This window comes from Podarcis erhardii (genome assembly GCF_964252035.2).
Source record: "Podarcis erhardii genome assembly, chromosome: 16".
Taxonomy (NCBI): domain Eukaryota; kingdom Metazoa; phylum Chordata; class Lepidosauria; order Squamata; family Lacertidae; genus Podarcis; species Podarcis erhardii.
This window is the reverse complement of record NC_138514.1, coordinates 18,238,360-18,259,593: the sequence shown is the minus strand read 5'-3', so window position 1 is coordinate 18,259,593 and position 21,234 is coordinate 18,238,360. Positions and strand designations below refer to the sequence as shown.

At 47.8% G+C, this 21,234-nt stretch overlaps 1 protein-coding gene across 5 annotated transcripts in view; it reads left to right on the top strand.

Moving 5' to 3' along the window:
- The first annotated feature begins 10,769 nt into the window (after window positions 1-10,769).
- USP2 (ubiquitin specific peptidase 2) overlaps window positions 10,770-21,234 on the top strand; it is an 80,655-nt gene continuing 70,190 nt past the window's right edge. For 2 of the 5 annotated variants that reach the window (XM_081843122.1, XM_081843125.1), the window contains exons 1-2: window positions 10,924-11,076; window positions 14,089-14,160. In XM_081843122.1, the coding sequence (XP_081699248.1) occupies window positions 14,151-14,160 (10 nt within the window). In that variant the 5' untranslated portion in view covers window positions 10,924-11,076; window positions 14,089-14,150. The other 3 variants (XM_081843123.1, XM_081843124.1, XM_081843126.1) reach the window with 3 other exon arrangements.

Genomic DNA, 21,234 nt, shown 5'->3' with positions numbered 1-21,234 from the left:
CATGCATTGAGAGCCTGCATATTTCTTACAAACCACTTATAGTTTTAAGTACAATCAGTGTATACATTTCGTTAAATGAAATAAATTAACTTTTGGAGGACAGCCACACTGCCTACACGCAGAATGCCCTTTCCCCTCTGGAGTCCACAGCGGTCTTTATTGCAGCGTGGGTGCCTTATCAGCTGGGAAACCTCCGCAAGAGAATGGGAAATCTCTTCCACCCAGGGTTAGGTTGCAAAAGGAATAGCAGAAGCTTGCAAATTCACTACCGGGGGTGGGCGCTGGCTGCTGAACGAAGGAGTCATAGCTTTAGTGGCATGGAAGTAATGTGTTTGTATGCAAAAGGTTCCAGATTCAATCCTTGCCAACCTGTCACTGAAAGCTGTTTGCCAGGGAGCAGCAGTGAGGGAGAGAGTTGTATGCTGTGACATTCATTGGTTTCTTTTCATGCATGGCTTATGGGCTTCCCAGTGTGGGCAAGTGCAGAAAGTTGGGTGCTGAGCTCAGGTGCAACTGACCCAGCAGGGCTCTTCTTACATTTGGAAGAGCAGCGGGTGGGTGAGCTTCAAATTTGCCCATCATTTGCTCTGCATAACAGGATCCTTGAATTGGCTGGGTTCCGTGAAGGAGAATTAAAATCAGCCCTAGCCCAAGCAACTGTTATGCTAACCCTGGTTGGTTGGTTTTTTAAGGAAGATTTTAAAATTATTGTTGTTGCACGGCACCCCAGTCTCCAAGTGATGTAAGATTCTGGTGGTTCCAGCTGCTTACCCAGGGTTCGTGGAAATGAGGCATGGCAGAGACTGTGTTGACTTTAATATATATGGTTTATTTACACATATATACAACCTGAGCCTATGAAGGAGGAGGTCACAGCTTCAGCACCCGAAAAGGGTTATGTTTCTCCCATAGTCACAGCCTTGGGTTCAAACAGACATCAAATATTGCTTTCTAACATTGTTCTCCCTCTCTTTCTTCAACTTGCTGCTTTCCTTCTAGGACACATCTCTCCTCAACCCTAAACTCTGGCTTTATCTGTTGAGGGAGGGGGACCCACCCATTCGCAATCTAGCACAAGCCCTTAGGTCTTTTGTTCTCTTAATGGCCCATCACCCAGGAGGCTAGCCTGACTTGATTGGCTTTTGAACACTTACTGAAACCAGAAATTAGACACTTCTAGCATTCAATTTAACACCCCAAGCCTTGGTTAAACACCTACTGGATCCAGGGATTAGAGTGATCTGGCACCCACAAACTCATAACACTACCTCCCCACCCACCCCCCAAAATCAGACACCTGTCCACACATTTTCAACAAACAGCAAAATATCTCTCCCCTGCAGAAAATTCACAGACAAGTAAGCCAAGGCATTAGAACACACATCGCTAAAAACCGATGATAATAATACACAATGACACTTTTAACCCAACCCAATACTGAGTACAGTAACAGCTTATTCCTTTCAAACAAGTCAGGCCTTCTCCTTTCTCCTTAGCACACACTCCGAGTCAGTTCTGCATTCCATGCTTGGCATGTCCAAGATAGTGAGTTTTGACATGTTTAAGCCAGGATACAACTCTCAGCACCCTTGTTCATTCTTTCGCTTGTGCTCTCACTTCACAAGGCAGCTTTCAAACATACAGTTAGCTGAACACTTCCTACAAATCATTCAACAGCCCCAAACATGCAAAAAACACAAATCAACAGCATTCAGAAAATAAATAAAACTTGTCAAAACTTCCAGGATGGTCCCCGGCAGCAAATAATTAAACAGTCCCCAAAAGCACACACACACCCGCCGCCGCTGCCATGTTTTGTCTGCCTTGGGATTTCACAGGCTCCAAACTCCAGTCCCCAAACAGTCTCTGCGGCGGCATGCAGGGCTTCAAGAAACAATAATAATAATTTATTATTTGTACCGCGCCCATCTGGCTGGGTTTCCCAGGAACACATCTGTTTCTGCACTGGCACACTGATGGTCCCCTTCATCTTTTTTCCTCTTGCTAACCCTGGGCCAGTCCACTTCATCCCCTGCCCCCAAACTGCAAATCAAAGTCTTTACCTGGGGATACCTTCATGAGGATCAGACCCCCTAAGTTGGTGGCCAGAAATTGCCCTTTGTTTCCTCCCAACAGCCAGGAATCCCCCTCTCTGCTTACTCCCAACATCTCCTGAATGCTTCATGGGCCAAAACAAAGGCAGGTAATCCTCCCAGTGGCTCTTTCCTCCAACACCCATGGGATCCTGGGTGAGTGTGGGTGCTGGGCTGCACCCAGTACAGTCATACCTCTTGTTACGTATGGTTCAGGTTACGTCTTTTTGGGTTGCATCCCACAGCAACCTGGAAGTATCGGAAAGGGTTACTTCCAGGTTTCGCCGCTCACGCATGTGCAGATGCGCAAAATGACATCATGTGCATGCACAGAAGCGGCAAATCGTGACCCATGTGTGCGCAGACGCGGGTAGCATTCCTCTCAGGTTGCGAACAGGGGTCTGGAACAGATCCCGTTCGCAACCAGAGGTACCACTGTATAGGGATGGGTCCTGACCAAGCAAGTCCATATTGGGGCACCCAAGGGGCAAAATCATTGTGGGCAGTTATCTCATCCATTTCCTCAGACACCAGCTGCTCTTCTTGCATGCTCTCTCACACCTCCAGTTTCTCCTGCTGCATCTCTTCTCTTTTTGGCACCTCTGCAAGCCACTGATGCACACTTTTGCCTCTAGCTTTTCCGGTGTCTTTTCCACCACCGAGAAAAACACCGCTGCTCTACTTGCGCACGAATATTCACACCTCTCTTTTTCTGGCCCCTCCGCAAGCGCCGATTCCCCTCGCTCACGCACGCACACCTTGTGTCTCTCCCCTGCACCGCTGGCACACATCGAATGAAGAGATCTCTAGGCGGCAGCTCTTCACCTCCATCCTGCAGTGTGCCCTTTGCTGAAGCACCTTCCACCTGCACTCTCCTTTTTCCACAGCAGGCTCCGAGGGAATGGAGAAACCAGTCAGCAGCAGCAGCTGCTCAGCTCCAGCCAGCTGGAGGCGTTGTCTTTCCCCTTGCCTTCAGCTACTAACTTTGCGGTCCAAGCCCCTCAGCTGCCCATCCACACAGTGGATCTGTTTGGCCACCCTTCCATCTAAGCGTCTTGTAGCTGAGCTCCTGGGTCACTTCCAAACCCCTGTAGCATCTCATGAGGCAGGGCTCTCACCTAGTCATGCTTTCATCTCCACGGGGAATTTGGGGCCACTCTGCCAGCAGCTGACCCATTTTATCCAACCGCCCGCTTTGTTGCTGCTTCACTCTCTTAAGCCACTCAAGGAGGGTTGCTGTTGTTCCCTCCGATTCAGGCACACATCTCTCATAGGCCCTCCTCCAGGAAACCCAAAACCCAACTTCTGACACCAGTGTTGCACACCAATCCAATCTCTGAGCAATTCAAGAATCTGGGGTTCCAGGAGCTTACCCAGGGTTTGTGTTTCCTTTAGGAAATGAGGCCTGGCAGAGACTGTGTTGCCTTTAATATATATGGTTTATTTATCTATGATATATTGTTTATTTATTAAACTACGATGGAGGGGTTCACAGCATCAGCACCCCAAAAGGGTCTTGTTTCTTCCATACCTACAGCCTTGGATTCAAACAGACATCAAACATGGCTTTCTAATGTTGTGCGTGCTCTCTCTCTCTCTCTCTCTCTCTCTCTCTTCAGCTTGCTGCTTTGCTTCTAGAGCACATTCCTTCTCACCTCTCTACTCTAAACTCTGGCTTTATCCATTGAAAAAGGCCCCCCACCCATTTTTTCATCTAGGACAAGCCCTTTGGTCCTTTGTTTTCTTAATGGCCCATCATCCAGCAGCCTAACTTATCTCAATTAGCTTTTAACACTTGCTGAATGCAGGGATTAGAAGCGTCTAGTTCTAAGTTTAATACTCCAAGCGTTGATTAAATTCTAACACTTACTGGATCCAGGGAATAGATAGGTCTTGCACCCATAACTCATAACATTATCAAGTATCAGGGCAAAGCTTTCCGGTTGACCTAGCCCATGGTGACCAGTTTTTAGTCTGTCAGCAAAACAGATCTTGGTCTTTTCTCTGAAGAAAAGCCTAGTGTGTCAAAGAAACCACCTTGTACAATTGGCCCACCTCGCCTAGTATTATGGGCACTGACTGGCAGCAGCTCTCAGGGGTTTCAGGCAACAGTTTGAGGAGGTAACCAGGATTGAACCTGGGACCTTTCCATGCACAGCAAGATGTTCTTCCACTAAGCCATAGCCCTTCATCTTTCAGCTGGGAAGCATAGCTGAGCAGCTTGCTTGCATGAGATACCTCAGTCGGTAGAGCACGAGGCTCTTCATCTGAGGGTTGTGGGTTCGAGCCCCATGCGGGGCAAAAGATTCCTGCATTGCAGAGGCTTGGACCTTGTGGTCCCTTCCAACTCTTCTGTGATTCTGTGGTCTTCCCCCAGCCCTCAGGTGGAGGAAGGAAAGGGAGCACTGTCTTACAAAGGGCCAGTGGCCAGGAGAAATGACCCCTGGGCTGGAAAGCACTATTAAGTGTAGTTGTCTACCCCAACTCCTCAGTTTGCAGCTGCAGATGTCTAACATAGGGGTATGAAGGCAGTAATAGGGGTGGGTGGGTATAAGGCACCGCTAAATCAGCTGCAGAGTCTCCCTGCTCTGGAAGTTGCCATTTTCTTGCCATGTAGTGCTGTGACCAAATCCATGCATCTCCAAACCTAAATCTTCACCACCAGCAACAACCCCTAGCCAATCTGCACCCTGGTGGTCTCTTGGAACCTTGAACAGCCTTTGTAGGCGGAGCCAACCAGGGCCCCGTCCTCCCAGTCCAGATAGGAAAGGGCAAGACTGAGAGATGAGCCCATGATCTGGCTGGGTATAAATCAGCCTTACTCAATTCTTTGGGTGCGGGGAAGATGGCTGCAGTCCCGCAGGGCTTTACCAATGCTAGTCCTGCTTGGAGTAGACCCATAGAAGTTTAATGGGCATGCCCAAGTTAGTTTCATTCATTTCACTGGGTTTACTCTTAATAGAAGTGGAAGCAACCCTTAATCTGCGAGTGTCATCATTGACCACAGAGTCTTACAAATGAGTAAGCAAGCAAAGTGTTCAGCTGTAAAGAGTGTGAAATGTTTTCCTTGGCCGCCAGTTGCCCACCTGCAGCTAGAAAGCCCTAGAGTTGGCTCAGTCCTAAGAGGAGAGGCCATCTTGGATTCTCAGTGCCACTGGAATTAAGGGCCAAAAGTAGGTGATGGGGGAACCGTGTGGACTTATTCAGTCAGAGCTAGCTGGGAGTGGGGGGAAATACCTTGGATTGCAACAGGCTAGGGAGAAATTATCTTGGAGTAATAGACCATAAGGGGAGGACCTCTTGATCTTCAGCTCCATCAAAATCACCATGGGAATTAAATCTGCAGGGTTTTCCTCTCTATTGCTTAGGTCTAAATTGCCTCATAGTTGCATTCAGAATCCTCCCAACCTGCATTGATAAATAAGCTTAAAACAGTTCCGTTTCCCAGTTCTCAAAGATTTGGACAGATTGATGCAGAGTCCACCTCCAAACGTTAAGTGGCATGAGTCTACAGGCTGTGGTACCCAGAAACAGGGCTTGTTTGACTAATGGTATCGTTACCTGACTCTCAAAAGGTCCAGTCTTTACATTCTCTTGCTGCATCGCAGCTGAGCAAAGCAGGCCCTCCTCATTTCTGTCGTTCCAGCAAAATCTGCTTAATATAAAGTGCTTTTCATTATGCCTTCAAAGCAATTCTAGTCTGGATTCCTGGAGCACGTTTGGAGCGAGCCACTTTCCCTGGTCACTTCTTGGCAGCAGAAGGTTGCTTCCAGGAGATATTAGAGGGAAAGCAAACATACCCAACCAACTCTGCCAATTGCAAATGATAGAAAATAGATTATTTTACCAGTACTGGTAGAAAACTGTGGACTAGTAGCTTGAGTAGATTTTGCAAGGTGCTATATCCTGTGGGTTCTCCCACAGAAGTACCACCCCTTGCTTAGCCATATCAGCAACTATTTCTTCCTAAGCTGCTTTCTGAATAGCATGAAGGAATGCAAAAGTTTTCTTTGAACTGCAAATGACCAAAGTCAATTTGCTTTACTAGCTTACTAGAAAACTGTGCTCTAGAACCTTTGGCTGACTTTGCAAAACACTGTGCACTTGCAATTTTCTCAATTTTTTCCCACCACCACCTCATTCACCAACTCATAGTGGCACTATAAACACACACACACACACACACACACGTATTTATCCAGTATTTATGTGCCCAGAGCTGAGGGTGCAAAATATAAGCTGTTCATGTGCTGTATTTTTTGTTATGCCATTTGAAATGGACAAGTGGATATCTGCATGTCACATGCACGTTTTGTGGGATTTCAAGTAAAATGTGTGCTTTTTAAAAAGGGGGGAAGGCGGACCCCCCTTTTTTTAACCAGGCTTTGTAAACACAGAGAGTGAGTGAGATTACAACTGAAAGCAGAGCAATGCGCTTACAGCTGTTGCAATTCTTTGCTGGATAAGAAAGTGGGAAAGAGCGGTAGGGAACTTGCATCTAGATACTGTAGATCCATTGTGATCCATTGCCTGAAACATAACAGGAAGCTGAGATTTATTGGTGAGATGTTTGGTTAGGTGGATCTCTGCAAATAGATACCATGGGTGGGTATGAGCTGGCCCCTTTCCTTGCTTCTGTCCTGCCCACACCAACCTGGTGCCCTATCCTGCCTCGCTCAGCACTTACCAGACCCAGCCAGTGCCCAACCTCTCATCAGCCCCCGCCATTGTGCTAGGCTAAGGCCTGCTCCTTGACCTTTCCAAGCTGACGCCTTTGGCTTGTCTCCCCCGATTTTACTGCTCAGGTAGCTTCTCCGTAACCATCTTTTGCCCAGCCAGACTTGATTTTTAACTGCAATTCATCAGTTGAGGATTGGAAATCTGGCGAGGGGGAGGGGGGAGGCAGAACCCAACACTGCTCATTGTCCTAGTCTTGTTTTGTGAACATTTGTAGCGTGTTTTCCACAGCTTATTGTCAAAGGAAATTATGTCAAAGGAAAAAAAAAATCTGTCTGCACACAATAAAACCTTAGATTGTTGAATTCCTCATCTGATGCGAGTCTTTTCTTGGACTATTAGAAAGGTCTGGGGCCAACAGACCTTGGCTTTTCCTGGTTGTCTTCATCAGATACAAGTTACTTCTCTGCATGGGATATAATATCTCCTAACTATCTGCCAGCCTCTGTTTCAAGTAGGATTGACCTAAGGGACCTCACAATAACAGTAGTAACAACAACAACAACAACAACAACAACAACTTATTATTTATACCCCGCCCATCTGGCTGGGTTTCCCCAGCCACTCTGGGCGGCTTCCGACAAAACACTAAAATACAATAACCTATTAAACATTAAAAGCTTCCCTAAACAGGGCTGCCTTCAGATGTCTTCTAAAAGTTTGGTAGTTACGGTATTTTTCTCTTTGACATCTAGTGGCAGGGCGTTCCACAGGGCGGATGGCACTGCCGAGAAGGCCCTCTGCCTGGTTCCCTGTAACTTGGCTTCTCGCAGCGAGGGAACCCCCAGAAGGCCCTCGGCACTGGACCTCAGTTCCAGGCAGAATGATGGTGGTGGAGACGCTCCTTCAGGTATACTGGACCAAGGCCGTTTAGGGCTTTAAAGGTCAGCACCAACACTTTGAATTGTGCTCGGAAACGTACTGGAAGCCAGTGTAGGTCTTTCAAGACGGTTGTTATATGGTTTCACCAGCCGCTCCCAGTCACCAGTGGGCGTGGTGGCCGTCTGCAAACATATGCTGCCTCCAAATTGGTGAGGTCCTGGGGTCCAGAAAAATGTGCAGGGAGGGGTGGGCACTGGACAAATCAATTGCCAAGATTTCAGCCACCTTTGCTCTAATGAAGGTGTGGAGAACTTGTGGCCCTCCAGAGGTTGCTGAACTACAACTCCCATCAGCCTCAACCATTGGTCATGCTTCCTCAGGCCAATGGGAGTTGTAGTTCAGCAACATCTGGAGGGCCAAAGTTTCCCCATGCCAACTTGACTGGTAGCCCTGATGACAAGAAAAACCAATAGGCACTGTCCCTTTAGTATTTAATCAACAGCCATTTGCATTTTCTGCACTGGTGTTTCCAACGATGGAGCAGACTTGCGACACTTTGTGAGCTTCATTAACTACGAATCCCACAATTCTGGATCCCCTCCAAACTGGTGCCAATGTTTCGCAGTTGCTTTGCAGCATTTTGCAATACGAAACCTGCATTTTTTTGGTGCCTTGCCCAACAGTCACTGATGCATCGAACAGGTGTCTGTAGGTAACACCCAGAAATCCAACATGGTCCAATTTCATCCCAACCAGTGCCAAAATTTTGCAATAATTTTGCAGCAAAAAAATCACATTCTGCAGCGCCCATTTAGGCCACACCCTTGCTTGCCTGAAGCTGGCCTTACTGATAATGGATTAGAATGTACAGTTTCGCCTGCTGACGTCTGCAAATCAAACTGCCAGGATTCGGGGGGGGGGGGCAGAGATGGATTTAGGGGAGCACAACCCGTTCAGTTGCACTGGGCGCCAAGACTCGGAGTGCCATAGGGGATGCCACAACTATGATTTAGAATGGAGTACCAGAAGTGGGGGGGGGGGTTTGCCTTTCACCTCCAGTGCCCTCTCCAGATGAGCAGGTGCCTTTCCAATTCCTAGATTTCATCAGAGAGGAAGACGAAATCCACCTTTAGCACTTAAGTCCTCCCGACAGATAGAAAACATTACTGCAAAGGGCTGCCTTGCACTGCCATCTAGCGGTCTGAGAAGGCAATCATCTGGGCCAAACCAAATTACCATTTTACCAGTCTGAATTTGTCTACATTTTGCCGCAATTTCAAAAAGCAAAAATCCTCCTGGAAGTCCTTCTCCATTTTTAGCATAAATTTCTCCTTAAACAGCTTGGTTTTTTGCATGCAGTTTTGACTAACGTACACATTCTTGCAAGCAACTTACCCTAAAACAATGCATTTTTGTATGGCTTTTTTCACTAACGTAGGCATTTTCATAAACATGGTTTGGCTGGAAAACTGCGCTGCAATAGATCAGATAAGAGCCAATCTCAATGGCTGTGCTTCAGTTTTACTAAGGCTGTTTCAGAAAGTGTGAATTTGACAGATTTGTCTTTAAATGCAATCGGTCAAATTCCCCATCCCTAGGAAACGGGCGCAGAAAATGCCCCTCCATCCCATGAAACTTGAACAGCACTTTAATGTAGACACTGCTCTTGCTGGGAGAGAGGAGTTTTCTAACCCCCCTTACATAGCAGCACCATTTTATTTTATTTTAAAAAAAGGAAGGTTCCAATATTTACACCCCTACAACTGAAAATGCAAAATGAGTTATTAATGTGTTAATTTTTTGTTGTGCTGCTTCAAATGAACAAGTAGATTTCTGCGTGTTGTTATGTGCACATCGTTTGGATTATCTGTTTGCACACAATAAATCCTTAGGTTGTTGAATTCCGCATCTGGTATGGAGTCCGATTATTAGATCAGTGTTTGGCTTTCAGATGGGCCTGCCTTGAATGCGGTCGAGCTGCTATTGTCTTTCGAGGGTGAGCAGAAGGCAGCTTGGCAAACCTTTCTACCGGCCCCAATTTATCTCTGCATATCATGCATAGTTAACAGGAAGCTGTAGCTTCTCCCGCCATTTCATGTCCTGCCGGAAGATATAAACACCTGCACCCACTTAATTCATTTTTGCATGCTAGGCCACTGTGAAAAATAAATGCCAACCCTATAAAAACTGCAATAATAAATCTGGCACTTTTAGCGGGGTGTTGTTGTTTTTTTAAGGGATTGCATTTCAAGATCTCCTTTTAAACAAGCAGCAGATGCCAGAGGCTGGTTTCCAGTCCGGGCCTGAACTCCAGAACCTCTCTGTCGACAAAGTTCACTCCAACAATCTGCTGCGGTGTAGTTCGATCTTCCAAAGCTGATGCACCGATCCAAAGTTGAACACAGCGGCCTTTACTTCTGAGGAAACGCATATATAGGATGGAGCGGTAAGGACGCTTTCCTCCACTCACGATCCGCCCCCGGCCCTTCCTGCGCCATGGCTTATTTCCAGAGAACCGCCAACTTCGCCCAAGGCCAAGGAAGCTTTATATACGCGTGGCGAGCTCGACCACGTGGCCAGGCGGAATCCCGGCTTAGTTTAATGCGGGTTTATTTACTTCCCCAGAAAAGTGTTCGCGCCAGCAGGTTGCGAGTCGTGTGTGCCTAAACGGCCAGCAGCGCACCCGATCCATAAAAAAACAATGGGCTGCAGGTTTGTTCGGAAGGAGGCGGGTCGCTTGCTACGCCGTTGTAAAAAGAAAACAAAAAACCGTGAAAACCTTAATAGATTACTCGTTTCAAAAGCAAACAGCAAAACACTTTTTCTTGTGCTTTCTTGTGCTCTTAAATGTAGGTGACCTACATTTTCAATATATATGTTCTGTGTGTTTTCTTAGTTTATTTACGCCGTGAGCCGCTAGGGGTCCTGCACTGGGAAAAGGCGTGCTATTAAAGCAATAAGGAGCAGCGCCTTTTCTGAGCGCGTGCAGAGTGCATTTCTAGCTCGCGCGCACCTACTGCAGCCAGCTCCGGCAAAACCCTAAGCTTGGGTCCCCCTGCTCCGTTCCTTCCCTCTCTCCGGCTCCCGGCCCTGCCTTCTCCCTTCTCCGCGCGCGCCGCCCCGCGGCGCTCTCCGGGACGCGGGTGTCGCTTCTGGCCCCGCGGTGCGTCAGCTGCGCCCGGATTGTGACATCAGGTGCTGGCGGCTGGGAAAGCGGCTCCATGGAGCCGGCCGGGTTCGGCTCGTCCCCCCAGGAGAGAGCCAGGTGAGTGCGGGGCGCGCCCCGATCCCCACCCCTAACCACGGGCAGGCGGGGCGGGGGAGGCGCTTCCCTTCGCCCGGGTTAGAGACGCCCGCCGCCCGCGGCAACTCCGGAGTTGGGCCCCTCCTCGCGATTGAAGGCGTGGCGAAGCATCGGGGCCCGGTGTGTATATCCGTGGCTTGGAGAAACTCTTCTGCCGTTGCGGTAGCCTTCCCCGACGCGCGTTCGCCTTTTCCCAAGTTACTAGCTCCCATCTCACCCAGGAATACAGAGCTATCCCAGGTTACGCTCTGGCGGATTAAATGAAAGTACGTGGGGAGGGGAGGTAGCTAACGGCAGGCAACCGGCATAGAGATTAGAAGCCGGTATCACCATCATTATTATTAATAATAGTATCAAGTTTAGGGTCTAAGTAAGATAGCAGACCCATTTGTGAAAGGCACTTCTCCAGGATAAGGACTCTTGATTGTATATGGCAACAGACCGCACCCACCGATGTGGTCTGGAAAAGACTCTCTGCACATGCTCAGAAGCACCACAGAACACCACTATTCATTTCTCTCTTGCTAGTCACTTCACTTCCAGGCAGTTATTTTTTTTAATTGAGCCTTACCATAATGGTCTATTTATCCAGCTTCCTTTCAGATTCATTGCATAGAATTGTAGAACTGGAAGAGGGACCATGAGGACCATTTAGTCCAGCCCCTCTGCAATGCAGGAATCATTTGCCCAGCGTGAGACTCGAACCCACAACCTTGAGATTAAAGAGCTGCAGGGAGTCACTTAACAGAGTGTCAGGCCAAGACTTGGGGGAGACGGGGCTTCAAATCCCCACTGGGCTGGATGCCCACCATCAACTCCTAGCCTTGCCTACCTTTCATGTTTGTGAGGATGACAGGGAGATAACAGGGAGCCTAATCATCCTGGACAAAAAGTGGAATATAAATGTACAGTAATAATAAAACAAGTGCATCAGGAGAAGGAATGAGTTTGTCCTCCTCCATCCAGTGTGTATACTCTCCCCCCCCCCCAACTTCTTGCAAGTTGCAAGTTCTAGAGGGAGTTTAAATTGAACTCAGTTTTGTCTTTTTTGAAGAAAAGTATTGGTGGTGTTGGGACGTGGTGACACTGTGGGTTAAACCACAGAGCCTAGGACTTGCCGATCAGAAGGTTGGCGGTTCGAATCCCCGCGACGGGGTGAGCTCCCGTTGCTCGATCCCTGCTCCTGCCAACCTAGCAGTTCGAAAGCACATCAAAGTGAAAGTAGATAAATAGATACCGCCCCGGCGGGAAGGTAAACGGCGTTTCCGTGCGCTGCTCTGGTTCGCCAGGAGCGGCTTAGTAATGCTGGCCACATGACCCGGAAGCTGTACGCCGGCTCCCTCGGCCAATAAAGCGAGATGAGCGCTGCAACCCCAGAGTCAGTCACGACTGGACCTAATGGTCAGGGGTCCCTTTACCTTTATTGTTGGTGATGGCTCACCTGATTGCTCCCTGTGCTCCGGAGAGCTGCGCATGGTCAGCCAGATGGTGAAAGACAGTTTGGCTTAACTTCCATCGCCAGACTCCAGCTCTGGGATGGCAGGAAACATCTACAGTATTGCGGATCCTCACTGGGCAAAGCAGCACTCTCTATTAGCTGCTTGCTGGAGCTCTTGGGGCAAAAATTTGGTTTCCCCTAAGGAAATTCAGCAGCAGCCTCAAGCCCTTTTGAGCCCTGCCAGGGCTCTCTGTGCTGAGGTGCATGTGACCGAAAAGCTGGATCTGTTGTTAACACCAGGAATGATGAAGCTGGCGTTGAGGAATCTCTCCCTGTTATTGCAGGCTGAGTCAGTGCCTGGAATAAGCCCCGGGGCAGCCGGCCCAAGCCGTGGCTCCGCCTCCCATAGTGTGACTCTCTTGTGTTGTGTTGCTATGTGGATTTGTTTGCATCTTAGGGCGTCCTCCAGCTGGGGCCCTCCAAACAATGCTGCTGCGCTACATCCGCTGGGGCTGATGGGAGTTGTAGTACAGCAGAATCTGGAGGTGCCCCTGGCTGGCCCAGCCTGCCCTAAGTCCTTCTCTAAAGACTTTCCCAGGGGGGAGCCTCTCATCCCTATGAAAAAACGGTTCCAAGTGAGTTAAAAGCATCCCCTTTTTTCCTTCCTTTAACCTGTGACACCCTGCAGCTCCTTTACCCAATGGAACGTGTGTTGGTTGATTGCCCTAGATTTCTGCTCCCAGAGTTCAGGACATTGTAACACCTGTTTCCATCTCCCCATCTGTCATTGCGACAATGCCCGTCACGCTGCTAGGCAGGTTGTGCTAATGTTCCCATTTCACAGATGACAAACTGAGGCTGAGAGATACTATCTGCGCCTAAGGGGGTCACGCCGGTTCATTAAGGCTCTGTGCGTCGGCTGCTCCCTTCCTCATATGAACATGGAGTTATTATAATAATAATTCCAATGATTGTTTTACAAGTGCTTTTAACAAAAACAAAACAGCAGGAGGCTGTGTGCGTACCAAAATAAAGCTTAAAATGAACAGCACGAGCCGCTGCAAAAACTGATATTGAGGGCAGTCTGCAGCACCCTGTGAATAACAGTTTTACTTTTTTAAAAAAGGGGGGTGAGCTTCTTGTCCTCATAAGTTAGCTTGACTTCAGACTGGGAAGAATCCCGTTTCTCATCCATTCCTCTCCAATCATATCCTTCTGTTCACCTTAGTTCTCTTTCTTGTAACATCTTACTCACTTCCTATCCCCAGTGCCTTCTTCCTTCCTCTCACCACGAGTCTAGTCCTGTCGGCCCATCCGCCCCCCACCTTTCTATCAGAGACGAGCCCCCCTCCCTGCCTGGCTGGGTCCCTCCTGCGCTGCCCCTTTAAGTCTCCCCACGCTGGAATGTGAGAGTGCTCCAGCCATCCTGTGAGGTCAGATAAGACACTATATTTATCTGGCTGGTAACCTGAGCTGTGAATTTCTGCTGTGGACTACACCACTACTGAAAGGCATTCGAGTTCATTCTGTGCTGGAGAAGTTGAGCTGCTTGTTGAGATCTCCTCCCCACCACCTCTCTTTAACTTCCAACAAACACAACTAGAAATCCCCCACAAATCTGACTTTCAGAAACAGGTTAGTACCTACTGGCTCTGTAACCTACCTTTTTTTCTCTCCACCCGATCCTGCCGCAGAAAAAGCACCTTGCGGAGACAGAACTGAGCCCCATGCCGCTACTCCTCAGGCCCGTTGTTCCATGCGCACAGGTGGGTACAAACCGGGGCGGAAGGAAGGCTGGAGGGCTGTTTAAAGAGGGACCCTTAAATAGCTCGACCAAGTCCAAAACAACTCTGTTTCTTCCTAGGCTGAGATGTTTTGTGGGGATGGGAGCTTTATGCATTTACTCAAATTACTCTCCCAGTGTGCTTAATGCAGTTGTTAAGCAATCCAAAGTGTGGGGTTTATTATTATTATTATCATCATCATCATTATTTTTTTAAAAAAACTTTAATGAACCTCTTTATTTCGGACCAGTTATAGGTGTTTGTAGGAATCGGCAAACTTTAGGGAAGTTTTTAATGTTTGATGTTTTATCGTGTTTTTAACATTCTGTTGGGAGCTGGCCAGAGTGGCTGGGGAAACCCATCCAGATGGGTGGGGTATAAATAAATAAATAAATTATTATTATTATTATTATTATTATTATTATTATTATTATTAGCATGTGCAAAATGTTTTATCTCAGGCAGAGCAGAAAGGTAGCAGGCAGGCAGATGTGTCAAGAGCAGCGATCGCCAATGTGGTGCCCTCCAGATGTTGTGGAACTATATTGCTCACCAAGTCTGGTGAGCTGGAGACCCAGGTTTGGGAAACACTGGTCCACAGCAAGCTGGTTGGGCTAGCAGTTGGTTGTTGCTTGACGGGAGATCAAGGCATAGTAGGGTCTCAGCAGACTGCATGGCCTGGTCAGCCTCTGTTCTGAACCACTGGTTGCAGAGTCCATTTCCCCTTCCTGCCTGTTTCCGCTGCCTTTATAATGTCCATGCTTTTGACCTGGGCTGAAGTCGTAACTTAAACAAAACAAAACACTCCACTTGTTCAGGAGGGTGTATGCTGTGCAGGAATTGGTGTCATGGAATTCATTGAATTGTAGAGTTGGAAGGGACCCCGGGGCCATCTAGTCCAACCCCTTGCAATGCAAGAATCACAGATTAAGAATTCCTGAATGGTGGCCATCCAGCCTCCACGGAAGGCGAGTCCACCACTTCCCGAGGCTGTTGGTTCCGCTGTCATTGCAAAGTTAAGTTTGTGAGGCTCGCTCCTTGAAGTCAGCACACCCAGGAAGCAGTGGGGTGTTTGATGGAAATCCAGTCTGCCTGGGGCTGTTGCTGAAATTTGCTGCAATGCAGAGAAGGGGCACTGCGTGCCCCTGGTGTACGCTTGGCAAACAGAAAATGCCCGCCGCTGGTAGAAAGCTCAGAAGGTGGTGGTGCTCTCTGACCTTAGATGGCCGAGGCCCCCACAACCTTAAAGAGCCCAGCTGCAAATTTCCTTGGTGTCCTTCTGGTCAGTGGGAGCCAGTAGTTGTGCAGAGAAAGTGAGGGGCTCTTGTGCTTTGGAGGTGATGGTTGGGAGGAGCGGCTATGGCTTTAAATGTTTGCGTAGAGGCCATTGTTCTGTAGGGAGAGTGCCTGCTTGGTGCCAGATCCAGTCCCTGGCATCTCCAATTTTAAAAAAGGATCAAGTAGCAGTTGAATGAAAAGACAAAAAATGCTGCTGTCAGTCAGAGTAGACTGTATTGGACCAGATGGATAGTTCAGCACATAGAAGGTCCAGGGATCAGTCTCTCGTTTAAAAGGGATCACGTGATGGGAGAGATTTCTCTCTCTGCTTCAGACCCCAGAAAAGCTCTGCCAGTCAGAATAGGCTATCATTCTTCTATTTTGGGTCCCAAATAGGGCTGGGTGATATATGGTATACATATTGGATATATACTGATATATGTCTGAAATAGGGATGCAGGTGGCGCTGTGGGTTAAACCACAGAGCCTAGGACTTGCCGATCAGAAGGTCAGCGGTTCGAATCCCCACAACAGGGTGAGCTCCCGTTGCTTGGTCCCTGCTACTGCCAACCTAGCAATTCGAAAGTAAGTCAAAGTGCAAGTAGATAAATAGCTACCGCTCCGGCGGGAAGGTATACGGCTTTTCCGTGCGCTGATCTGGTTCGCCAGAAGTGGCTTAGTCATGCTGGCTACATGACCCGGAAGCTGTACGCTGGCTCCCTCGGCCAAGAAAGCGAGATGAGCGCCGCAACCCCAGAGTTGGTCATGACTGGACCTAATGGTCAGGGGTCCCTTTACCTTTCCCTATGTCTGAAATAAGGATGTATGTAGAGGCATGGTTTTTCCAACAGTGTGATTTTTGCATAGCACACAAACAGACGTCATGATTTGCAATGTATTGCCAGGTCAACAGTCATGAAACTGATATCACGATATGGGCTTCAAACCAGTTTTGGACGATATATCACCCAGCCCTCGTCCTCGTACACTGTTGGGACTACAACTCCCATCATCCCCAGCCAGTGTAGCCAGTAGTGAGGGATGATGGGAGTTGTAGTCCAACAAAATATTCGGGGATGAAGGTCATTGGATGGTTGCTGGTGCCTATCAGGATCACTATGGCAGAAGGCAAGGAGGCCAAGAGAAGGTGAAGCCAGAGCCAATATTACCATTTACTCTGACTCCAGTAAGCTCTTGCCACTTGTGTTTGAAGCTGTGTACGCATAACTTTGGCCACAATCCGCCTCATCCTGTAGTTTCTTGAGAAAGGCTGCTGATTGATGTGTCGTCCCTCAAACCAGCCTCCATCCCATCTGAAAACATAAGCTGCCCTTGAGATGAAGCATGCACGGGTAATACAGCCATTGCGCATGAGCAGCAGGCAGCTTCACTGAATCGGAGTTCGGGTGGGGTGGGGGATGTTTCACGGGAAACGAATTGGGTCATGTGCTTTGAGTGAAGACACCCCCGCCCCCAGTGTGTACAAATACAATGTGAAACACAGCCTAGTTTTGTTCCCATCCTCCTCCTCACTAGGAGAACATTGAGGCTCAGGTGGAGGAAGGTGACAGCCAGATTGGCTGTAAGGAAGCAGCTAAGGGCAAATAGGGCAAGTGCCCCATTTGCCCTAATGGACTAGCCAAGAATGCTGGTAGACAGCAGCAGTTGGGCAAATGCGATATATAAGGCATTTTCCTATTCCAGCTCTCCATCTTGTGTTGGGCAAACCATCTCTTTCTCCTTCTCCCTTCACTTGAACCCAACTCCAGTCTTTGCCAATTGGCCTTAGGCCCCTCTCCTAGTGCACAGAAACCTGTTTTTAACGTCAGCCCTAGAGTGTATGCCATGACGATAAAGGTCTGTAGCATGCTTTCCTTGGAGTGTACTCTAGGCATGTGCAGAGTGCTGTGTGCTGGCCCAAGTTGTCTTGAGCTTGGCGGGAAGGTTTTCCATTGCTGGGGTTTCATCGCCGTCCTTTGCAAAGAGCTAGTCCAGATATTTGAGTCAGTTCTATAGCAGTTCAACTGTCATGGCGTCTCCCAGAGGATCCTGGGAACTGCGGTTTGGTGAGGGCACTGAGAATTCTATTAGCAATCCTTTGCTCCACAAACTCGCACACAGGCTGGAGGTTTTGTTTTGTTTTTTGGACTACAACTCCCACGAGCCCCAGCCAGCACAGACATTTGTCAGTTGGGAGTCATAGTCCAACATCTTCTGGAATATATATTCCTGCATCATCCTCCGAAGCAAGGTTCTCAGTGCAGCTAAGAGTCAATATCACGATGGCAGTGAACAATATTAAAGAAATAAATCAACATCATTCCCACTGCAACTGCACAAATGGTAAACAGCAGCAAAAGCAGGGTTTGTTTGAGAGTCTTCCTAATCCTTCACCTCCCCTCACCTCATCCAGTTTCTATCCTGCAGGCCTCTAAAGTCTGTAATGACTTTTATCTGCGAGAGAATCCAGTTGAACTTCAAACCCAGATGTGGGGAACATTTGACTCTCCAGATTGTGCTGCACTACAACTCCCATCAGTCTGATGGCAGACTGATGGCAGTTGTAGTCCAGCAACAACAGCTGGAGGACCAAAGGCCCCCTACACCTGTTCTAACCCCACTTACCTGAGAGTATGCCTCGTTGAATTCAATAGGACTGAGTAGACGTGAAGTTAAAGCCAGAATCAGATTCGTCTGGGCACCACAGTTTGCAGAGCAATTGAACAACCCAGTTCCTCTTCCCAAGGAACTCTGGGAACTATAGCTCTACAAGGGAAATAGAAGAATCCTGACAACTCTAAGCACCCTTAAGCAGTTTCCAGTGCCCTTTGGGGGAAGCCACGGCTGTTTAAAGTGGTATGATCCTGCTATAGTGCTGGTGAGGCCTCAATTGCCAGCCTTGTGGGCTTTTGTACATGGAACTGGGGAAGGAATCATCCTTTGGTCCTCAAGCAACAAAATGTCTTGGGTTGGCCCTGACTGTCTCTAGCGTACCTCAGGGAGCCCTGTGTCCCTGTTACCTGAGTGTAAGCCAATGTAGACAGGTGAAATGGCATAGGGGGAGTTAACTCTTACCCTGTCCAGCCTCCCCCCCCCCAAGGGGTAAATAGCAGCTTCAAGGTTAGGGGTGTAAATGTTTAGATTAGGGAAACTGCACTAGGGGGAAAGGAATAAACTTCCTCCAGCCCCTATTGCTGCCCCATCCAAATCGGGGCCTGCCTCCGCAGCTGTTTTTCACTAAAAATAGCCACTCAGGGAGATCCGTTAGTGGATCTCCTGCTTCTTGTGGAGTTCGGCCCTAAATCTCTGGTTCAAAACAGCAACAGGTCAAAACGTTGTGAGGGTTGTTGTTGTTGTTGCAAAACAGCCACGCCAGCACAACAACAGCGCTCCGAGGAAACCCTCCAGGCTGTTATGGAAAAAAGAAAGGGGGAAGAAAACAGCCTCTTCTCTGATCACAGAGGACGGAAAACATCTCAAAGGTTTTCTTTTTCTCTTCATCCTTCTCCCTCACCCTCAGTGGCCTTTTCGACTACTGACCCCTTTGCTGGGACACTTAATTATAGGGGACAGCCACCAAGGCGTGATCTGTGACGCTTGAGTCACAGCTGAGGCGAAAACTCCCATCCAGAGGAATCAGAAAGAGTTGAAAGAGCCCAAAAGTGGCTAGCTTTGCATTTACAGCAACTGGCTAGATTATTTCTTCTTTTTCTTTCTTTTTATTTTTTGTAACATAATGACCACTTACTAACAACCCAAAGGTGCAGTAGCAGGGCATTCATTACACCCTACCCTATACAAAGCAAGCCAAAAATAATAAGAGGAAGGAGTAGTAACACTCCATTATAATTCAAGACATCCATATTTCCCATCAGGTGTACTGTACCTGGTAAATGCTGGGCATCTTAAGTCTGAAGCATAAGAAATAAAATCCCACCAGGTGACTTAGAAGCATTCTGGGTTATTCATCCCTCTGGAGACTTGCAATTTATGTGTTATTTTCCTCCACAATAGCCAGAGTCCACAAGTTCTTATAACACAAAGACAAATGCAGATTTTTCAAGGTTTTCCATTGCTGGGCTACAGAAATCCTAGCTGCGGCTAGCATCCATGTCAGAAGTTCTTGAGAGCAACCAAGCTTTCTTTTTTAAAAAAATAATTTTTATTAACCGACCAATCAAATCAAATCAAATCACATCACATCACATAAATTCTGAATTACAAAGCCGAATTTTAAATTTTTGTTGAGGGGACCCATATTTCAAGTTCCGAAGGGGGATTCCGATCATCATCTTGCTGCTGCGTTAATATCCACAAATCTGTCCAATTAATGTTCATAATTCTATCCAGTCTTATCTTGCTGTTTCCACATCTCATCTTGTTCGTATATTTATTTATTTTTTCTTTTGGATCTCTTCTGATAATCTCCTTAAGCTGGTAAACACCAATTGTAATCCTGTGTGAATTTCTCCGTTCGTCCAATCATCATATCCAGATGGTTTCCATATATCATCACTTTCATAAATAACAGCACTCTTTCCATCATTAGTCTCGCAAATCTGTCGCTCTTTAGTCCCATTGAGGAGGCTCACCCACAATATAAAAACAGCTCTGTTCCTCCTCCCAGACTTAAGTCTTCCGACAGAACTTGCCAAAATGGCGACGGTATTTTTTACTGCGTCATTCCAAAGCTCTTATACTCTCCACGATCTTCTTGAAACATGCTTTGGTTAGAAAACTATTTCCGCACAGCCTTAAATCCACAGCTTAAGTCATTTAAACGGCATTTCTGACTTGTGACTTGGGGGGGGGGGGATTCTTAGTTAATCACATAGAGAAAAGAAAGGAAAGTTTTCCCCCCTCCCCCATCCAGTCCCGTTGCCAAACATACCGAGCCTTGGTATGTCTTCTCATGATTTATTCTTGTTCCTCCAACCCGTCTTATTTATCAGAGATCTCTTCAGTTAGCAGTCTTTACTCCCCCTTCTTCCTTGAAATATGTGCATTCGCTTCCTCCTAATTGTTTCTTTTGAAGTTCTTGCAGCTAGAGGCGCGGATCAGAGACAGCGTCCAGGAGCGCCGAAATCCACAGGAGGGCTTTCTGCCTAGTGCCCCCATCCCCACAAATTCGGGGGTGGTATAGGACACAGCAGGCAAGGGCAGCCCCCCCCCACACGCTGGGGGGGGCAGGGAGGCTATTTACTCCCATCACAGCCTCCTAATTACCTCGTGTGGGTCGGAGAGATGTTATTGTCAGCCATCTTCCGATGCGCCCCTAGTGGCCCCTCGAGAGCAACCAAGCTTTCATGTTATCAGTCTACATATTCAGTAGTAACAGTTGTAGGGGGAAACAATGAGTTAAAAAGAAAAACAAATGCACACACATACCACGTTTCTGGTCCTTTTACTTGGGAGCCGTAGGAAAGGCAGGATTCTGTTCAATAATAAGCAATAGTTTAGAGTTACTTTAAACCTGTAGTTGTGAACTGGTAGCCCATTGGTCTCAACCAGCATGGCCAAATAGTCAAGGATGATGGGAATTGTAGTCGAGCGACATTTAAGTAGAATAATAAATACCGTATTTTTCACCCTATAGGACGCACTTTTTCCCCTCCAAAAATGAAGGGTAAATGTGTGTGCGTCTTATGGGGCGAATGCAGGCTTTCGCTGAAGCCTGGAGAGCGAGAGGCGTCGGTGCGCACCGACCCCTCTCGCTCTCCAGGCTTCAGGAAGCTATCCGCAAGCCTCGCGCACCCAGCGGGAGGTCCCACCGGGAGC